The sequence below is a fragment of the Panthera tigris genome, chromosome B2, assembly GCF_018350195.1.
Source record: "Panthera tigris isolate Pti1 chromosome B2, P.tigris_Pti1_mat1.1, whole genome shotgun sequence".
NCBI classification, from domain to species: Eukaryota; Metazoa; Chordata; class Mammalia; order Carnivora; family Felidae; genus Panthera; species Panthera tigris.
In genome coordinates, this window is record NC_056664.1 from 51,424,125 (window position 1) to 51,442,472 (window position 18,348).

The 18,348-nt window shown below is 37.0% G+C and overlaps 1 protein-coding gene across 1 annotated transcript in view; it reads left to right on the forward strand.

The window, feature by feature from the left end:
• The window catches only part of LOC102962699 (muscular LMNA interacting protein), a 213,548-nt gene that overhangs the window by 124,031 nt on the left and 71,169 nt on the right, over nucleotides 1–18,348 (forward strand). The window contains exon 4 of the mRNA XM_042987606.1: nucleotides 8,473–10,038. Coding sequence (XP_042843540.1) covers nucleotides 8,473–10,038 — 1,566 coding nt within the window. The remainder of the gene's footprint in view (nucleotides 1–8,472; nucleotides 10,039–18,348) is intronic.

An 18,348-nucleotide genomic window follows, 5' to 3' on the forward strand; every position in this document is an offset into this window, starting at 1 on the left:
TTTTTACATTCCAGTATAATTAATGTGCAGTGTTATATTAGTTTTGGGCGAGCGGTACAGTGATTCTACAATTCTAAACATTATTCAGAGCTCATATGATAAGTGTACTCTTAATCTATTTCACCTATTTCACCCATCCCCCAGTCTCCCCAGCCCTACTTTCTCCCCTCTGGGAGAAATTTGTTCTCTGTAGTTCAGAGTCTGTTTTTTCTTTTTTATTATCTCTTTTTTTTGTTGTTGGTTTGTCTTGTTTCTTAAATTCCACGTATGAGTGAAATCACTTATTTCACTTAGCATTATACCCTCTAGATCCATCCATGTTCCATGTTGTTCCATCCATCCATGTCTTCTTGCAAATGGCAAGATTTCATTCTTTTTTGTGGCTGAATAATATTCGTGTGTGTGCGTGTGTGTGTGTGTGTGTACCACTTCTTCTCTATCCATTCATCTATCTATCAGTGGACATTTGGGCTGCTTCTATAATTTGTCTACTATAAATAATGCTGCAATAAACATAGACGTGCATTTATCTTTTGCATTTAGTGTTCTCATATTCTCTGGGTAAATAACCAGTAGTAGAATTACTGGATCATATGCTGGTTTTATTTTTAAGTTTTTGAGAGACTTTTATACTGTTTTTCACAGTGACTGTACCAGTTTGCATTCCTACCAACAGTGCATGAGAGTTTCTTTTTTTCCAGTCCTCAGCAACACTTCTTTTTTCTCGTGTTTTTGATTTTAGCCATTCTGACAGGTATGGGGTGATATGTTATGGTGGTTTTGATTTGAATTTCCATGATATGAGTGATGTGGAGCATTTTTTCATACGTCTGGATGTGTTGGAGAAATATCTGTGTATGCCTTCTGCCCATTTTTAATTGGCTTTTTTTTGGTGTTGAGTTGTATAAGTTCTTTATATATATTTTCTGGATCCTAACCCCCTATCAGATATATCATTTTCAATTATCTTCTCACATTCCATAGGCTGTAAGTTAGTTTTGTTGATTATTTCCTTTCCTTTCCTTTGCAGAAGCTTTTTATTTTTATGTAGTCCCAATAGTTCATTTTTGCTTTTATTTCCCTTGCCTCAGGAGATACCTCTAGAAAAATGTTGCTATGGCCAATGCCAGAGTAATGACTACCTGTGCTCTCTTCTAGAATTTTCATGGTTTTGGGTCATTAATCCATTTTGAGTAAATTTTTGTGTAGGTGTGAGAAAGTGTCCAGTTTCATTCTTTTGCATGTAGCTGTCCTGTTTTACAAACACGATTTGTTGAAGAGACTGTCTTTTTCCCATTTCCCACTCTTGCCTCCTTTGTTGAAGATTAGCTGGTCATATAATTGTGAGTTTATTTCTGGGCTCTCTATCCTGTTCTTTTAGATTCATGTGTTTATTTTTGTGCCAGTGCCATACTGTTTTGAGTACTACTACTTTGTAGTATATCTTGATATCTGAGATTGTGATACTTCTAGTTTTGTTCTTTTTCAATATTGCTTTGGCTATTCAGGGTCTTTTGTGGTTCAATACAAATTTTAAGATTATTTGCTCTAGTTTTGTAAAACATTCTATTGGTATTTTGATAGGGGTTGCATTAAATCTGTAGATTGTTTTGGGTAGTATAGACATTTAACAATATTTGTTCTTCTGACCCAAGAGCGTGGAAGGTCTTTCCATTTCTTTGGGTCACCTGTTTCTTTTATCACTGTTTTGCAGTTTTCAGAGTACAGGTTTTTCACCTCCTTGGTTAAGTTTATTCCTAGGTATCTTATTATTTTTGTTTTTTTATCCATTCCATTACCCTATGTCTTTTGATTGGAGTGTTTAGTCCATTTACAAACAAAATAATTATTGTTAGGTTCATACTCATTGCCATTTGTTACTTGTTTTATGGTTGTTTTCATAATTCTTCTCTGTTTCTTTCTTCCCTTGCTCTCTGCTCTCATGGTTTGCTGGTTTTCTTTAGTGGTATGCTTGGATTCCTTTCTCTTTATTTTCTGTGTATCTGTTACCAGTTTTCGCTTTGTGGTTACCATTAGAATTATATATAACATCTAAATACATATAGAGTCTATATTAATTTGATGGTGGCTTAAGTTTGCACCCATTGCAAAAGCACTAAATTTCTACTTCTCTCCCCACCCCCACCCCCACCCCCACATCTTAGGTATATGGTGTCATACTTCACATCCCTTTTTCTGTTAATCCCTTGACTGCTTTTTATAGATATACTTAATTTTATTGCTTTTGTGCTTCCAGCTTTTCTTACTCCTACTTATATCTTTCCTTTCCACTCAAAGAGTCCCCTTTATATTTCTTCTAAGGCTGGTTTAGTCGTAATGAATTCCTTTAACTTTTGTTTGTCTGGGAAACTCTATCTCTCTATCTATTCTGAATGATAGCTTTGCTGGATAGAATATCGTTGGTTGTAGGGTTTTATTTCCTTTCAGCACTTGGAATATATCATGCCACTCTTTTCTGGCCTGCAACATTTCTGCTGAAAAATCCACTGATAGCTTTATGGGGTCTCTCTCATACATAACTGTTTTCTTTTCTCTTACTGCTTTTGAAATTCTCTCTTTATCACTACTTTTTGCCATTTTAATTACTATGTGTCTTGGTGTAGGCCTCCTTCGGTTAATTTTTTGGGGGTCTGTCTGTATCTCCTTGATCTGAGTTTCTGTTTCCTCTCCCAGATCTGGAAAGTTTTCAGCTGTTATTTCTTCAAGTTAATTTTCTTTCTTCTTTTCTTTCTCTGCTCCTTCTGGGTTCCCTATAATGTGAATGTTATTATGCTTGATAGTGTCGCTGAGTTCGTTTAATCTATTTTCATTTATTATTACTATTATTTTTTCTCTCTCTTGGTCAGCTTGATTGCTTTCCATTACTCTTCTTCCAGGTTGCTGATCTGTGCTTCTTACTTCTTCTTGTCCACTATTTATTCCCTCTAATGTACTTTCAATTATAGTTATTGAGTTCTTCATCTCTGGTTACTGTTTATATTTTCTGTCTTTTTGTGGAGGGTCACAATGAGATCCTCCACTTTTTTCTCAAGTTCAGTGACAGTCTTTATGACCATTACTTTAAATTCTCTGTTAAGCATATTATTTATCTCTGTTTTATTTAGCTCTCTTGCTGTGATTTTGTCCTGTTTTTTTCATTTGGGATATATTCCTCTGTCTCCTCATTTTGTCTAACTCTCTGTCTGTTTCTCTGTGTTAGCAAAGTTGGCTATAAGTCTCCTAGTCTTGAAAGTAGTGGCCTTGAGAAAAAGAGGCCCTGCAGTGACCTACAGTGCAGTGTCCCTTGTTCACCAGAACCTGGAAATTCAGAAGTGTCTTTTATATATGTTGCATGTTCCCCTACTATTGTGGCTGAGCCTTCAGCTTAGTCATTTTCAAAGGCTCTCTTTGCCTGTTGTGGGCAGAATTAGGCCCCTATGTTGTTAGTGGGTTGGTCTGGTGTTGCCTTGGGCTTGAGTTGAGTCTGACAAGACACTTGCCAGTGCTGTGGTGGTACTAAATAGCAGGGTGCTTTTGCTGTGTTATTCTCTGCAAAGCTTTGTTGATGGGCATTGCCTGCACTTAGAGAAGATATCTGCCTCCAGCCCATTGTTATGGCCAGAGTTGAATGTTGTGTGTGATTTTCTTCCCCATCCCTGGGGAAGGAGGCATTTTGAGGTGGTGCTGGCTCCTTTCAAGGCTGCTTTCACACTGCCATGCTTGTAACATGGCTTTGCATGGCCTCCCTCCAAGAGCATGTTGGATGAGGTGAGTTTGCAGAAGAGCAGGAGGGTGGGGCATCCTGTTAGTGAGCTAGGTGGATAGTGTTGGTTCTATGCTGGTTCCTGCACATATCCCTGTATGTAGGCTGGGGGGTAGGCTCTTTTGTTTTTAGAGGTGTCTCCTAAAGATACCTACCCCTCCAGCACATGCTCTGAGATTAGTAAGCAAATCTGTGTACCCCAGGAATCTTTCTTTTTCTTTATTTAAATTAAAAAAAAAGTTTATTTATCTTCAGAAAGAGCATGCAGGAGAAGGGCAGTGAGAGAGAGGGAAAGAGAATCCCAAGCAGGCTCTGTACTGGCAGTGCAGAGCCTGATTTGGGGCTCAATCTTACAAAACCATGAGATCATGACCTGAGCCAAAATTGAGAGTCAGACACTTAACCTAGGTGGGACACTAACTAGGTGGGAGCCACCTAGGCATCCCAACTCCAGGCATTTTTCAAACTGCTGCTTTTATGCTGTGTCTAAGCAGGGCTATTTGTTGTGCTGTCTCTTTAAGGGTTGGAACTCAGTTTCCTATTGTTTTTCTGTTCTCCCAGAGCTGAGCCTGCTGATTCTTAAATTTCCAGGTGTCAAGCCCCTCTGATTGTAAGCACTCCTGAAGTTAGGCTTCCTAGTTTTCAAAGCCAGATATTATGGGGATTTTTCTTCCCACTGCAAGTACGTTGTGCCCAGGGCACGTGGTATGGGGTCTGCTCCTTTCCCCTCTCAGCACTCATGGTGTCCCTCCCTCTAAGGACAGTCCCCTGGGTCAGTTTGGCTCCCAACTGTGTCTCTACTTTCCCTAATCTCTTTGGTGTGGCCTGTTCTCTACAATTAGCTGTGGAGAGTCTGTTCTGCCAGTCGTCAGGTCTTTTTCTGGGTTATTGACACTGATGTGGGTGTTATCTAGGTGTATCCCTGGGATAAAGTGAGCCTAGGATCTTCCTACTTGACCATCTTCCCGGGAAGCCCTTTGTTATTATTATTATTTTCATAGCCGCTTTAAGTAGATTAGGTGTAGGAGCATAATGGCAGCAGGATTGATTTAAAATTAAAGATTTGGCAAGTGGATTAGAAAAAGAACAAGGTGGCTATAATGTTGACAATACTGGCCGGAAGGTTGAGATTGAACAAAGTATTTCTAAAACCTGAGATGGAAAATAGTAGGAGATGAGAAAGATGAGATGAGAGAGGGACTCTGTCATGAAGGAAGTTACTTAGTTCACATTATACATGGAGAAAGTTTTGATGACATCTTGAGTGTAGGTGTGCTCTGATTAGATTTTAAAAAGTTGCTCTAATGCTAGGTTAAATGGGAGTGCAACTAGAGGTAGAAATACCAGAAATATTATTTAAATTGTTAAGGTTTGAAAGGCTGAGAATCTATCTGCCCAGTGATATTACGAGTGTTCATTAGTGAGATGACCCATAAATAGGTGTGTTTAGGAGGCCAAGGTGTTTTAATGTAATTACTGCATATAAGCTCAAAATGGAATCTAAAGTTTTTACCTTGCATGGCTGTACAGATTTAGGAGCAAGAGCTCTACTATATGGATCAATTTCTTGTGCCATCCTAATCTTGGGAACTATTCAGACAGCAGATCAATCACTCTTGCTTTTATTCAGATGCTTTGGAATCTAAGACTCATTAGAAAAAATTGAATATATACGGAAGCACTTAATTTAGGTTGACTAAAATTATAACAGCTCCACAAGAGAGATTGGTTGTTAGAATAACTGGTGGCTTCTGTTATACAGGATCCAAGAGTGGATTTAGCATTCAGATCATCCACTTGATGAGAGCAGAACACTATAAGAATCTTCTCTTACTGAGATTATTGTGAATGTATTCCAGAATTCAGGATAGTCTTTCTAGAAGAAGAAGTTAGGAATAACTTTGGAAGAAGTATATGGTAAGGGAACTCAAGGAATCAGAAGAAGGCTGTGAATTGGAGAACATAGTTGAAGGTAGCTTTGGAGAGGTGTTTAAAGCAAAGAGATCAACAAAGATCACGTTAGAAATAAATGATGAGGAAGACAGAGAATAGCCTTGAGGAGAAGGAATTAGAGCATCATTAACAAACCTAGAAAACAAAACAAGATGTTATAATGGAAGAGGATGAAGGGATAGAAATTTGTAGACATCATTAGAGAAGTTAATTATCACTGGTAAAGGATCTATAGGGTAGTGGTAAATGAAGGACCTATTCTGAGCTGACTGAGCATTTGAGAGGTATACATTCTTTCTTTCTGCACAAAGTTATTCATGTCTTTAACTACTTTTTTTTTTTTTAGCCCATTGAGAGGAATTTAGGAAAATGAATCTTTTTCATTAAAAAAATAATTCTTCACTCCTGGGAATTTTATAAAAGTATGGTGCTGTATTTTTTAATTAATGTAAATTAGGGTAACATCTGCTGTATTTGCAAATTAGAAACAAATATATTGCAAATACTTGTTAATATATTGAATAGGAGAATACAATAAAAATGTATGTAGGTTAATACAAACACAACAAACATTCTTAGACTTTTCAGGGTTGTTTTCTTAGAAGTTCTTCAATAATCAACTATTCAAAAGTGCAACAAAATGGAATTATTTATATTAGGTAGAATATGACTCACTACAGTAGAATGTTTGGTAATTAGAAGCCATAGTCTTGAGAAAGTTGAAGGGAACAGTTTTTTCTTCTGAATGAGACCTTCAAAATTATAGCCTTATGATTTTAACATCATAATTTCATGGATAATCTGGATGAATTAATGAATTTGTTGTATAAATTGAAGTTATCTGGAAATATTACTGAAAAGGGAATGGAATTTTGTGACTGTTGTTATTAATTTACAAAATTCTTTACCAAAAACTATAGCATAACATGCAAAGACACCCTACACAGTCTTGAAATTTCTTCATTCTTTTTGTGAGAAGAGCGCAATCATTGGAAATAATCACAGAAGAACTTTCACTTATGTCTAATCACATGAATCAGTTATATGAACACTGGCTAAGCAGAATTGTTTCTAAGTAAAGCTGATGTGAGGGAATTGTTAAGCTTCTTTCTCAATTTGATTGAATTCTGCTTGATTATCAAATTATCCCTGATTTTCAGATATTCTGGGTAATGCCAATGTATTCAAATATTAATTGTGTAACAAGAATTCTGCGTTGCAAGTACACATATGAATTTACACATAAAAAGAAAGGTCTATTTTAGGTATGTTTACTTGAAACTTAGAAGGTTAGGGTGAGTTGTTTGCATTTATCAGTTTTAAATATTTTTAGGATTCAAAAGTATATGATATGAAAATCTTTACAGTAGATCTGATGGACACTTAACATATTACAAAAAAAATCAAGAAATATCTTTTACTGAATTTGTAAACCAGGCTTTTGCTAAGTTTAATTGTTGGGTCATATATTTTCTTTCCATGTAAGGCAATATATAGTATATACAATAAGATATTATATAGTATAATATCATTTAACAAATATTAGCATTTTGAATAACTGATATTTCCTAAATTCTCTTATAAGTTGATAGAATCAAAGAAATAATTTTGCAGGGAGACCTGTGTTTAAAGATTTGGCTTCGAATCATTTATAATTTTAGCATTTGTCTTTAGTACTGTCTTAAAGTACTGGATGATCTTTAAAATAGCACAAGAGTACATACACCCAGTTATTTCACAGGCCCTTACAGACTCTCTTGAAAATGATCGTTTCTTTCTTCCTTCCTCCCTCCCTCCCTCTCTTTTCTTTCTTTCTTTTCTTTCTTTCTTTTCTTTCTTTCTTTCTTTCTTTCTTTCTTTCTTTCTTTCTTTCTTTCTTTCTTTCTTTCTTTCTTTCTTTCTTCTTTCTCATTTTGTTTTGTTTTGTTTTTAATATGGCAGGTGATTGGTGGGTTGCATTGTTTAAGGCAGATTACATTTGTAAAATACTCTGGCTTCTTTTGATATGAAAGCATACCTATCTTTTTCCAGTAGAAGCCATATCATTTATTAAATGTTCATTCCGGCAAATAATTAGGGAACATGTTTTTTGCTCTCTTATTTCAAGCCTTGCTTTCACTATCTCAATTTATCATTGTTGATGTTGATCTTGTTGATGTTGGGTGCTGCATCTTTTGAGTTCTGGTCATTTTTTTAACTTGTACAACATGTAGAAGTACCTCAAGTTTTTAGAATTTTAAACATTTTAAGCATGTTAAACTTTTAGGGATTGTAATCATTATTATATTATTGTAGTCATTGTATTATTATATTATTGTATTATATACTATTATATTTTTACAATGGAAGAAAATCTATTTCAGTTTTCAAAGTGAAGTCTGAAACTTACTTTGATGGTGATTTAAATCTTTTCAAGTCACACAATTCCAAGTCAAGATAACTATTTTAGATTTTGTCAGTGAATTATTTTCCAAATGGAAACATCCATATACAATTTTATATTAATGTCCTTACAGGGAATAAATGAGGCATAATATGTAACACTTCACAGTTTATTTATATTTTATTTCAAATTTAAAGCAATGAGCAATGCCTCATTTGCAAAACAGAATTTCTTCCATTTTTATGGAGGTTTAAGGGGCCTGTTTTGTGTAAACTAATAGGACTGTTTGCATTAAACACACAAGTGACAAGAATATTTTGATAGTTTCACAAGTAATCTCCTATTACAATCTGTCTATTTCTCTTTCCTCTAGTTAACTTCTCCCACTACCTCTGAGCAGCTTGCCTGTAAACCACCTGCTTTCTCCTTTGTTTCTCCAACTAATCAGAAAACGCCACCTGACCCAGTTAACCTCGACGGAGCCTCTGTGCTAGAGGAATTCCACACTAGGAGGCTGGATGTCAGTGGGGCCTTGGTGGAAGAAACAGCTACGTATTTTCAAACTTCTGCTCACTCTTCACCCTTTTTTGCATCGAAGGGCACCTCCTCGACGTTACAGTTTCCCCATTCCACTCAGTTATCAGGTTCTAATTTATCCAGTCCGAGTGCAGCAGATCAGAAACCTGGACTGGCATCTGAAGTTCTGAAGAAGACAACAACTTTAAGTTCGCACGTCCTTAGCCCCAGAGAAAGCTCAGGAACCACTTCTCCTTCACCATCCTCCAGTGCTTCTCTGAAGTCAAATTCGGCCTCATACATACCAGTCCGTATTGTCACGCATTCACTCTCTCCAAGTCCAAAACCATTTACCTCCTCTTTCCATGGCTCTTCTTCCACTATCAGTAGCCAAGTGTCATCTAGTGGAAATCTCTCAAAGTCAGGGGTGAAATCCCCAGTGCCCTCCCGGCTTTCTCTTCTCACTGCCATCCTCAAGTCAAATCCTTCTCACCAAAGACCCTTTTCCCCTGCATCCTGTCCCACTTTCTCTCTTAACTCTCTGGCTTCTTCCACACTCACTCTTGATCAAAAAGCAAAACAAACCCCACCCACACCTAAGAAATCTCTCTCTAGTTGCTCCCTGAGAGCAGGGTCTCCAGAGCAGGGGGAACACCAGGTTTCCGAACTTAGGCAGCAATCCTTCCACTTACCTTTTCTGGCCAAATCTACTCCCCTTTCTCAGGCATGCTCCCTTTCTCCCACAAAACATGACAGTAGCAGCCTCATTTCTTTGAATGTAGGAAAAATGTCACCCACTTCTTTGAAGAGCAACCCAACACTCTCCCTGCTACAGACTGATACATCCAGTTCTGCAAGACTTCCTCCTGTTCCACCAAGTGTTCCTCCTGTTTCTTTGAAGGGCAAACACGATGTTGACCTCAGGGGCCCAGAAAAGCCCAGGAATATTCACATACATCCTACATCAGCCTCCTCTGCATTATCTTCTCTGTCTCCTCCCACTAACCAAAGAGCCATGCTCTCCTCTCCAGAGAAATGTTTCCATCCTTCCCCAGCTCTTTCAAACCTGATAAACAGATCCAAGAGAGCAGCCCCACAGCTGGGTGGCCAGGGGCAGAACCTTTCAACTCCTCTTTCAACCCCTGTCTCCAGTGCTAGCTCTGCCTCTCTTCCCAAACTGGGGTCCTCCCCTCTCCCTCGTGCTAATCTGCCGACCCAGGCGCTCCAGCTCAGTCCAACACTGTACCCAAATTGTGGCAGTGGTACCTTGCCTTCAAGACTTGGAAAATCTGAAAGCTCAGTATCCAACCACAGGTCATCTGTTTCAACCCGATCACCTCCCATCTCTCTAACAAGAACCAAGGAGCTGATTTCACCTTATGCATTGTCCATGTCAACAGGCCCTGAAAATAAGAAACCCAAGGTATTCTTTTGCATGTTGCATGGTGCATGCTTATTTTGAAATATGGGAGAATCTTTTTTTCCAGAGGAAAAATAATTATGATATTCATTCTGCTCTTACAAGAGTTATAGAAAGTGTAAGTAGAGCTAGGATTTGGTATATTTTAATGTGTAGGTGAATTATGATCTATCTAAAATGTGCATGTTTTGATAAAACTCTTTGATTTTGAAAATCCTCCTGTTACAGTAACTTCTTATATCTATGACTCCAAAGTATTTTTTTCTTCAGGCATAATGAGTTATATCATTGATCACAAAGATGGGATGGATATAAAGCAGTTGGTTTGAATTTGAGACTATGATAAATTTCTGATTATTTAATTTCATGGACCCTATTGTCCATCAAAACATCCTGTACTGAGAATAGTAGACAGGATCAGTGTAAAAATTTCCCCCTTTACCAGGTTGATTTCTTTTTTGCTCCTCCTGAGCACCACCTAAAGTCCATACCAGTATGGATTTAGCTATATACATATAGAGCAAAAATAAATAGAAATTTCCTTTATATGTGAATATTATATTTGATTTATTTTGAACTCTAAATACTTAGTAATTATGAAATACCGAAAGGGTAGGTAGGCTGGGTATAAGAGAATAGAATTGAGATAGGAGAAATACTGACTTCTAAATGCTCTGAAGCAGCCCGTTGAGCAAGAATGGGATACTGGCATACATTCATTCATTTATTATTTTTATTTTTTATTTTCTACTTTTATTATTGAAGTGTAATTGACATACAATGTTATATTAGCTTCAGCTGTACAACAAATTGATTCAAAAGTTTTATGCAGTGGGCAGTGCTCACCACATAAGTGTAGTTACCATACAATGCTCTTAGACTATTATTGACTATATTTTCTATGCTGTATTTCCATCTCTGTGGTTTATATAACTTATAACTGGAAATTTGTACTTCACCTCCCCTCTGACAACCATCAATCTGTTCTCTATATTTAAGAATCTGTTTTTTTGTTTGTCTTTTCTTTCGCTTTGTTTTTAGATTCCACATGTAGATGAAACAATGTGGTACCATGCACTGTTTGTGGAAATATAAATTGGTACAGTCACTGTGAAAAACAGTATGGCAGTTCCTCAAAAAATTAAAAATAGCAATACAATATGATCCACTAATTCCACTACTGGATATTTACCCAATGAATACAAAAATGCTAATCGAAAAGATATATGCACCCCTATGTTTGCTACAGAATTATTTATAGTAGCCAAGATATGGAAGCAAGCTAAGTGTCCATTTACAGGTGAAAGTACAAAGAAGATGCAACACACACACACACACACACACACACACACACACACACACGGACATTATATAGTTGTAAAAAAGGAGGAGATCTTGCCATTTGCAGCAACATGAATGGACCTATACGGTATTATACTAAGTGAAATAAGTCAGACTGAGAAAGAGAAATACCAAATTATTTCACTCATATGTAGAATCTAAAAAGCAAAAGAAATGACAAAATAAATTAAAAAGAAGAATCAGACTTGTAAATACAGAGAACAAACTGATGGTTGTCAGAGGGAAGTCGGGAGGAGGTTGGGTGAAATGGGTGAGATACAGGCTTCCAGTTATAGAATGAGTAGATTATGAGAACAAAAGGAACAACATAGGGAATATAGTCCACAGTGTTGGTACAGTGTTTTTTGGTGACACATGGTAGCTGGTGACACGTGGTAGGTGTAGCATAAAAGATAGAGATGTTCAGATACCATATTGTACACCTGACACTAATGTGACATTGTGTATCAACCTTATTCAAGTGAAAAAACTTATTAAAAAAACCTATACTCTGAAGACTGGCATTTGTTTTAATACGAGAAGGGAAACATATGAAGATGTAATTCATAGAGTTCATTTTTCCTGGTAGAAGGGCAACTCTGCTCTAGAGCGTGCCAGGTTCCCAACTATTCTCAAGTACTTAGGATGTGGATCATATAGAACCAGAATTTGGTTGTTGTATGACTCAAATGAAATTCTGAAGTGCCTGTATGGGGGGGGTGGGTGGGTGGGGACTACAATTTTTAGGGCAGTGCAATCAAGTAGCAGTTCGAGAAGTTCCAAATTCCATGGAGATTGTGTTCAACTCTGTCATTGTTTGAATGATGAACTTAAGATGGGAAAGATAAAACAACCCTCAAGTCAAATCCTATCACGTCCAATCTATCGTATTAATGATGTTGCGGTACAATTCAACGAAACAAACATGCATAACTTCTGCTGTATGCCTACCACCATACTAGCTTTTTTGGGGATGTATGTTTGTATGTATGTGTGTTTTAAGGAAAGTAAGAGATAATTCTTTGTCCTTAAAAAAGAAATTTTATTCAGCAGAAGAAAATATACAGATACATGATGTGGAGAAGCTATATAGAATTATTAAATCCATAATAAAACTAGAAAACAAGTATAAGGTAATTTAATATAGTATAGTATGTATTATATACAATTGCTCACTGAATTCAATGTAATAGAACTATTATTATGGGATATGGTTAGTGAGGGAACTTATAACAAATGGCAGGCCTGTGGGAAATGTTTAGGATTTAGCTTAATGAGGAGGGAAGGAGCTGGCATTTCAGAAATAGTAAATAACCTGACCAAATATACAGAAGATGAACCCAGAGGAGTTTATGTGAAGACATAGGAAGATTGGGCTTATTATTAAACAGTGACAATTGTAATAATAATTATTTTAAGAGCTACCACATGCTTTCTGTATATAAAATTTCTATATATAAAATATACAAAACAGTTAAAAATTAATTAGAAAAGATTATGTCAGGGGCACCTGGGTGGCTCAGTCTGTTGAGCATCCAACTTCGGCTCAGGTCATGATTTCATGGCTTGTGAGTTCAAGCCCCATGTCGGGCTCTGTGCTGATAGCTCAGAGCCTGGCGCCTGCTTCGGATTCTGTGTCTGTCTCTTTCTCTCTGCTCCTCCCTCACTCATGCTTTGTCTCTCTCTATCCCTCAAAAAAGAATAAACATTAAAAAAAATTGGAAACAATTATGTCAGTTAACTTTTATGACAATATGAGGTTGGTAGTACTATGTTCTTCATATTATATACCAAACACAAAGCAATAACTCCTATTAATAATCATTTTAGCCTGATTTAATAATTCTCATGAAGGAAATCATCATTATGGAATCATCAGAATTATAAATTTCTATAATGTTTGGGTCATTTAAAAATGTATTTTTAGGTCTCCTGGTGGCTCAGTCAGTTAAGTTTCCGGTTTCAGCTGAGGTCATGATCTTCATGAGTTCAAGCCCCACGTCTGGCTCTGTGCTCCGGCTTAGAGCCTGGAACCTGCTTCAGATTCTGTGTCTCCCTCTATCTCCGCCCTTCCCCTGCTTGTACTCTGTCTCTGTCTTTCAAAAATAAATAGTAAAAAAAAAAAACACAAAAAAAACAAAAAAAAACCAAACCCCAAAACATTAAAAAATGTATTTTTAGAAATTATTTAGTCCTTGTATTTTACATTTTCAAAGCAAATGGGATGGAGAAAAATCTAACATTTTCTATAATTCTGAATCAAAACTTCTTATTTATTTGAGGTAAAATGACCTGGTGATTATCTAAAAATACATTTGTGTGATTATGGAATTCATTTGTGATATATTAAAAACAACCTGGTGATGTAAACAGTACTGTCTCCTGAATTTATTAACAATTATTTCTTAAACCATACTGCCAATATGTTTAAATTATTCATTACCTTTGTGAAAAGTGATTTTACTTGAGAGGCTTCTTCTGAGTGTTTCTCTTTGTGGTTTATTCTGCTTAGTTCACGTTTTGTCTTGTTTTTTTTTGGAGAGTTGGAAAAGGGTGAGCCCAGAGGGCTTTTGATCAAGTCAAGTTCTTTTTTGTCCTAAAATCAAGTTTGTTGAAGATCTGTTCTCCCACAGCTCACTTACTGTTCCCAATATTAAAGAATTTTCAACATTTGCTTTATTTTTAGCTTTAATTCCTAAGTTAAAAACATCATGCTTATAGAAGTGCATGATAAATTTGCTGAACATGAAAATATGAGGAATCATGATAATTTATCTATTTTTACCCTTTTTATTGAACAAAAAATGTTTCTTATAATGGGCAAAATTCATGATAACTTCTGCAAAAAATAGTTGCTCCCTGAGACATGCTGTTCTTAGTTATATTTATTTCTTCCTTGCTTCTTGCTCTTATCTCTCCAGGTAAAAATCAGCCTACTTTTTTTTTTTTAATTGCAAACTATTATTTGCAGGATTTGTAACTTGAGTATAAAAAATTCATTAAAATGGATGCTGGAATAGATAAATCTTATCCCAGTTTCCTTTGATGTTTGACTAGTTTTGCTTGAATTGCTAAGATTATTTTATAGATTGATAAGAGGAAACAGACAAAAGCTTTGGGATATCAAAGAACTCATATGCTCCTATGGATTGTTTCTTGTCTTGTTCCTTCCACTGTGGTGCTAATCCAAGCACAGGGCTCTCTTTGAAGTCAAAGAGCTTCAGATTTAGATCAGCTTCACTCAGCGCCAGATCCCAAAAGGAAAGAGGTCCTGGAATACAAATGGCCATCAAATTAAAACACGAATGCTTGAAGGGTATTAGTTCAAAGTGTGGGCCCTACTGTCCTTTGATATTGAAATAGAACGGAACAGCTAGAGTATACTGAGCTAATTTCAGATATAAAGCATGCTTGATATTTCTTTTTTATAGATAGAATCTTAAGGTTCTGAATCTGTTTACATTAGTATGGTATAATTGATATACTTTAATTTCAGATACAGTTTTAAAATATTAATTCACATTATAATCATGGTCCTAGACAGGATGAGCATCTCTCTGGATGTTGTTCAGTCTACTCTTTGATTAACATCTTATATTGTTTGAGACGTTTCTGCCCCTTGGGAAAGGGAATATCATAAAATTAATTCCCGGAGTTGTATTTGGGTTCCCAATATATTTGGCCTTCATTTATAACCTAATTTAAGGTTTTCTTCTAGGGAGTTAGCATGGTGTTCCCTAAGGGGATTTGAGGCCCTTACCTCAAAACTTTAAACATCTTGCTACTTACTGAAGATGGTTTGAAGCTCTTTTCTGACTATGAGAGCTCCAGTGATGTGCCTGTCTTGGCCTTACAGCTATTTGGACACATAGTTTAGGGATCAGTTGGGAGCTTTTAAATGTTTCATGACCTTTTATAGTTGGTGTTTTATTTATAAACCTCATTCCTTGAAGACATCAAAACATTTCCAATTACATCACCCTGAAAACTTGGTGACAATAGTCTCCATGTGACTGTCTCCATTTCTGCTGATCCACATGTAATCTGAGACATGAGCAATATGGAATGTACCCCCATGAGCTAAAATGGTCAATCTGGTTCAAGCAATCGATGTGCATTAAGTGCTTATTATGTTCAAGACACGTTACAAAGTCAGGAGGATGTTGCAACAAATAAAATTGCAAAAATGCTTCCTCACAGAAAGGTCTTGGGCGGAAGAGAAACAGTCAGCAATTACGACTTCCACCTCCCCGACTGCCATAAGTAAATTTTCTTGTGTGTGAGATAGTCATACACGGTATGGAGAAAAGTATAGCAGGGTATGGGGTAGTGTCACAAATTTATACTGGCTGTCATGACAGGTTCCTTTGGGAAGGTGACATTGGGGGGTGATGCTCCTTAAGAGAGTATAGCCAGGAAAAATACCTGATGCCAGAGAGTGCTTGGCAGGTACAAAGGTAGGAGAGCCAGTATCACAAGACTGGAGTTAGTATAAGGAGACTGTCAGAGGGACATGTAACTGCGAGCTGGGTCCTGTGAGGTCTTGTGTGCCACTTCTTAGTCACTGATTTTTAATTTGAGTAAGAAGCCATCAGAGGGTTTTGAGTAGATAATTGGCACAATCTTGTCTATCTTGCGGCCGTGTTGAGAATAGACTGTAAGAGGGTGAAAGCTGAAGGAAGGAGAATTTAGGGGTCTGTTGGAACAATCCAGGCAAGCAACGATGATGGCTCCGGTGAGGTTCTAGCAGTGAAGGTGAAGATGATGTATCCGTATATATTTTGTAGGTAGGGTAACAAACCTTCACAATCATAGGTGAAATGATAGAACAGCTGAAACCAGGTATATGTATCTTCTTGTTTGCTTTTCTCCTTTTGTTCCTCCTCCACCTCTTTACTTCACCTCTTCTACAGAATTCTTGGTGCCTTTGTGGAGATTCTAGATTTTCTATGATTCTCCCATCCCTGCTATGTGTCACTTACATTTCTGTACTAACCAATTCTGGGTCCCATTCCCTTTGTTTCTCTCCAGCTAGCCTTTGTTAATTGTGCTTAGCAGTGATTCACACTCAAGTGTCAGTAATTGACAAAAACCTTTTTTATCCCTTGAGGAATTTTTGCATTTTAATTCAGGGAGGGACTTGTGCAGTTTAACTTAAGCAAGGTATTAAGAAAAAACATAGGGATGGGGTGTCTGGGTGGCTCAGTGGGTTAAGTGTCCCACTTAGGCCTAGGTCATGATCTTGCTGGTCTGGAGTTCAAGCCCTGCATCAGGTTCTGTGTTGACAGCTTAAGACCTGGAGCCTGTTTTAGATGCTGTGTCTCCCTGTCACTCTGCCCCTCCCCCACTCATGCTGTCTCTGTCAAAAACAAACATTAAAAAATAAAACTGAAAATAAATAAATAAAATAGGGATTCAAGGTCAAGAGTTCAAATCCTGAAACTTCGTTTCATTGAAGGGCTTTGACAATTTAATATATTAGAAATGCCTTCAGGGCATACTTTGAAGTGGGAAGAGGGTCTCTAATCAGCCAGGCTTGTCTAAGACTTGAACAGTAGATGAGGAACTAAAATTTTGTTTTTTCATGTCCTCTGAATCTTTCTGCAATTTTCAATAAAATACTTCAGGTTAGGTCAACAAATAGGTGCTGAATATCTGTTCTTTGCCAGGTTGGTATACGATATTGGAAATTGTATAAAATATCTTCTCTAAAAGACCTATCAGGCTAATAGGGATGGCAAAATATTGTAATACAATAACATATTGCATATTTAGAGTACTAGAAACACAGACAGATAAATCAGCCATGGAGACCGCTACTGGGAAGAGAGTTGTTCAAGGAAATTTCTCCCTCTCCCTGCCCTGCCACCCCTTCCCCACTGCTTCAGTTCTCAGGATCATCATAGAGATTATACTCTGCCAGTAATCCAGATGTAAGGGAGGTCTCTGGGCAATTGGATCAGGGCTTGGATTAAGCTTTTGTCTCAGGGAGATTCTGACTCAGGCAGTACATGCATGGTCACTGATGAGCAGGAAGGGGTCTCTTGGAGTGCCTGGGTGACTCAGTAGGTTGAGCGTCTAACTTCTGCTTAGGTCATGATCTCACAGTTTGGTTTCTGTGTTCAAGCCCCGTGTCTGGCTATGTGCTGAGAGCTTGGAGCCTGGAGCCTACTTTGGATTCTGTGTCTCCCTCCCTCTCTGCCCTTCCCCCACTCATTCTTTCTTTCTCTCTCTCTCTCAACAACAAATAAACATTAAAAAATTAAAAAAAAAATTTAGAATGATGATGCTCTCGTTTATACTTGTGGATGCTTCAGGAAAGAGAAGTTGGCCCTGGTGGTAGGGAAGCTCTTTTGTTCAGGATTCTCTCTTGTTCATATAATCTGAGGTTCTGCCCTTCACCTATACTTAAAGTGTAACCATGAGTTCAAATTTCTAATTCTCAAGGCAACTAATATAGTTTGCTTTGAAATCTCATGGGTCCTTATTACTGGAGCCTGTGGTGGAATTTTAGCTATCAACAATAGTGGATGTGATAATGGTGAGAAATATTTTCTGAAGGGCAAAGGTGTGTTTTTGCTGTTCTCACTTTCATACCTGGGATTTATGTTGTAATTATCTAGGATAAATAGAATTTATAAATAGGATTAGCTCTGAAAAAACTTCTAGGGTAAAATACCATTTCCTTTTTCTAAACCTAAACTTTACTCTGCCCCTTTATGTGGTAGATATTTAAGAAATATTTATTGAATGTTGACCAAAAACATAGATTACAAATTGGAGAGATACAATAGGTATCACTGAATGTTTTCTGGATTCAGGGTCAGGCTGGTCAGTTCTACTTTCTACGATTAGCTGATGGTGATTCCAGCCGGTATTACTACAACTTACTATTCAAGTTATATTTACCTTGACTAGAGCGATTTGTAATTTTAAAACAAGGAAAGGGAACCAGTGAATTTAATTTAACAC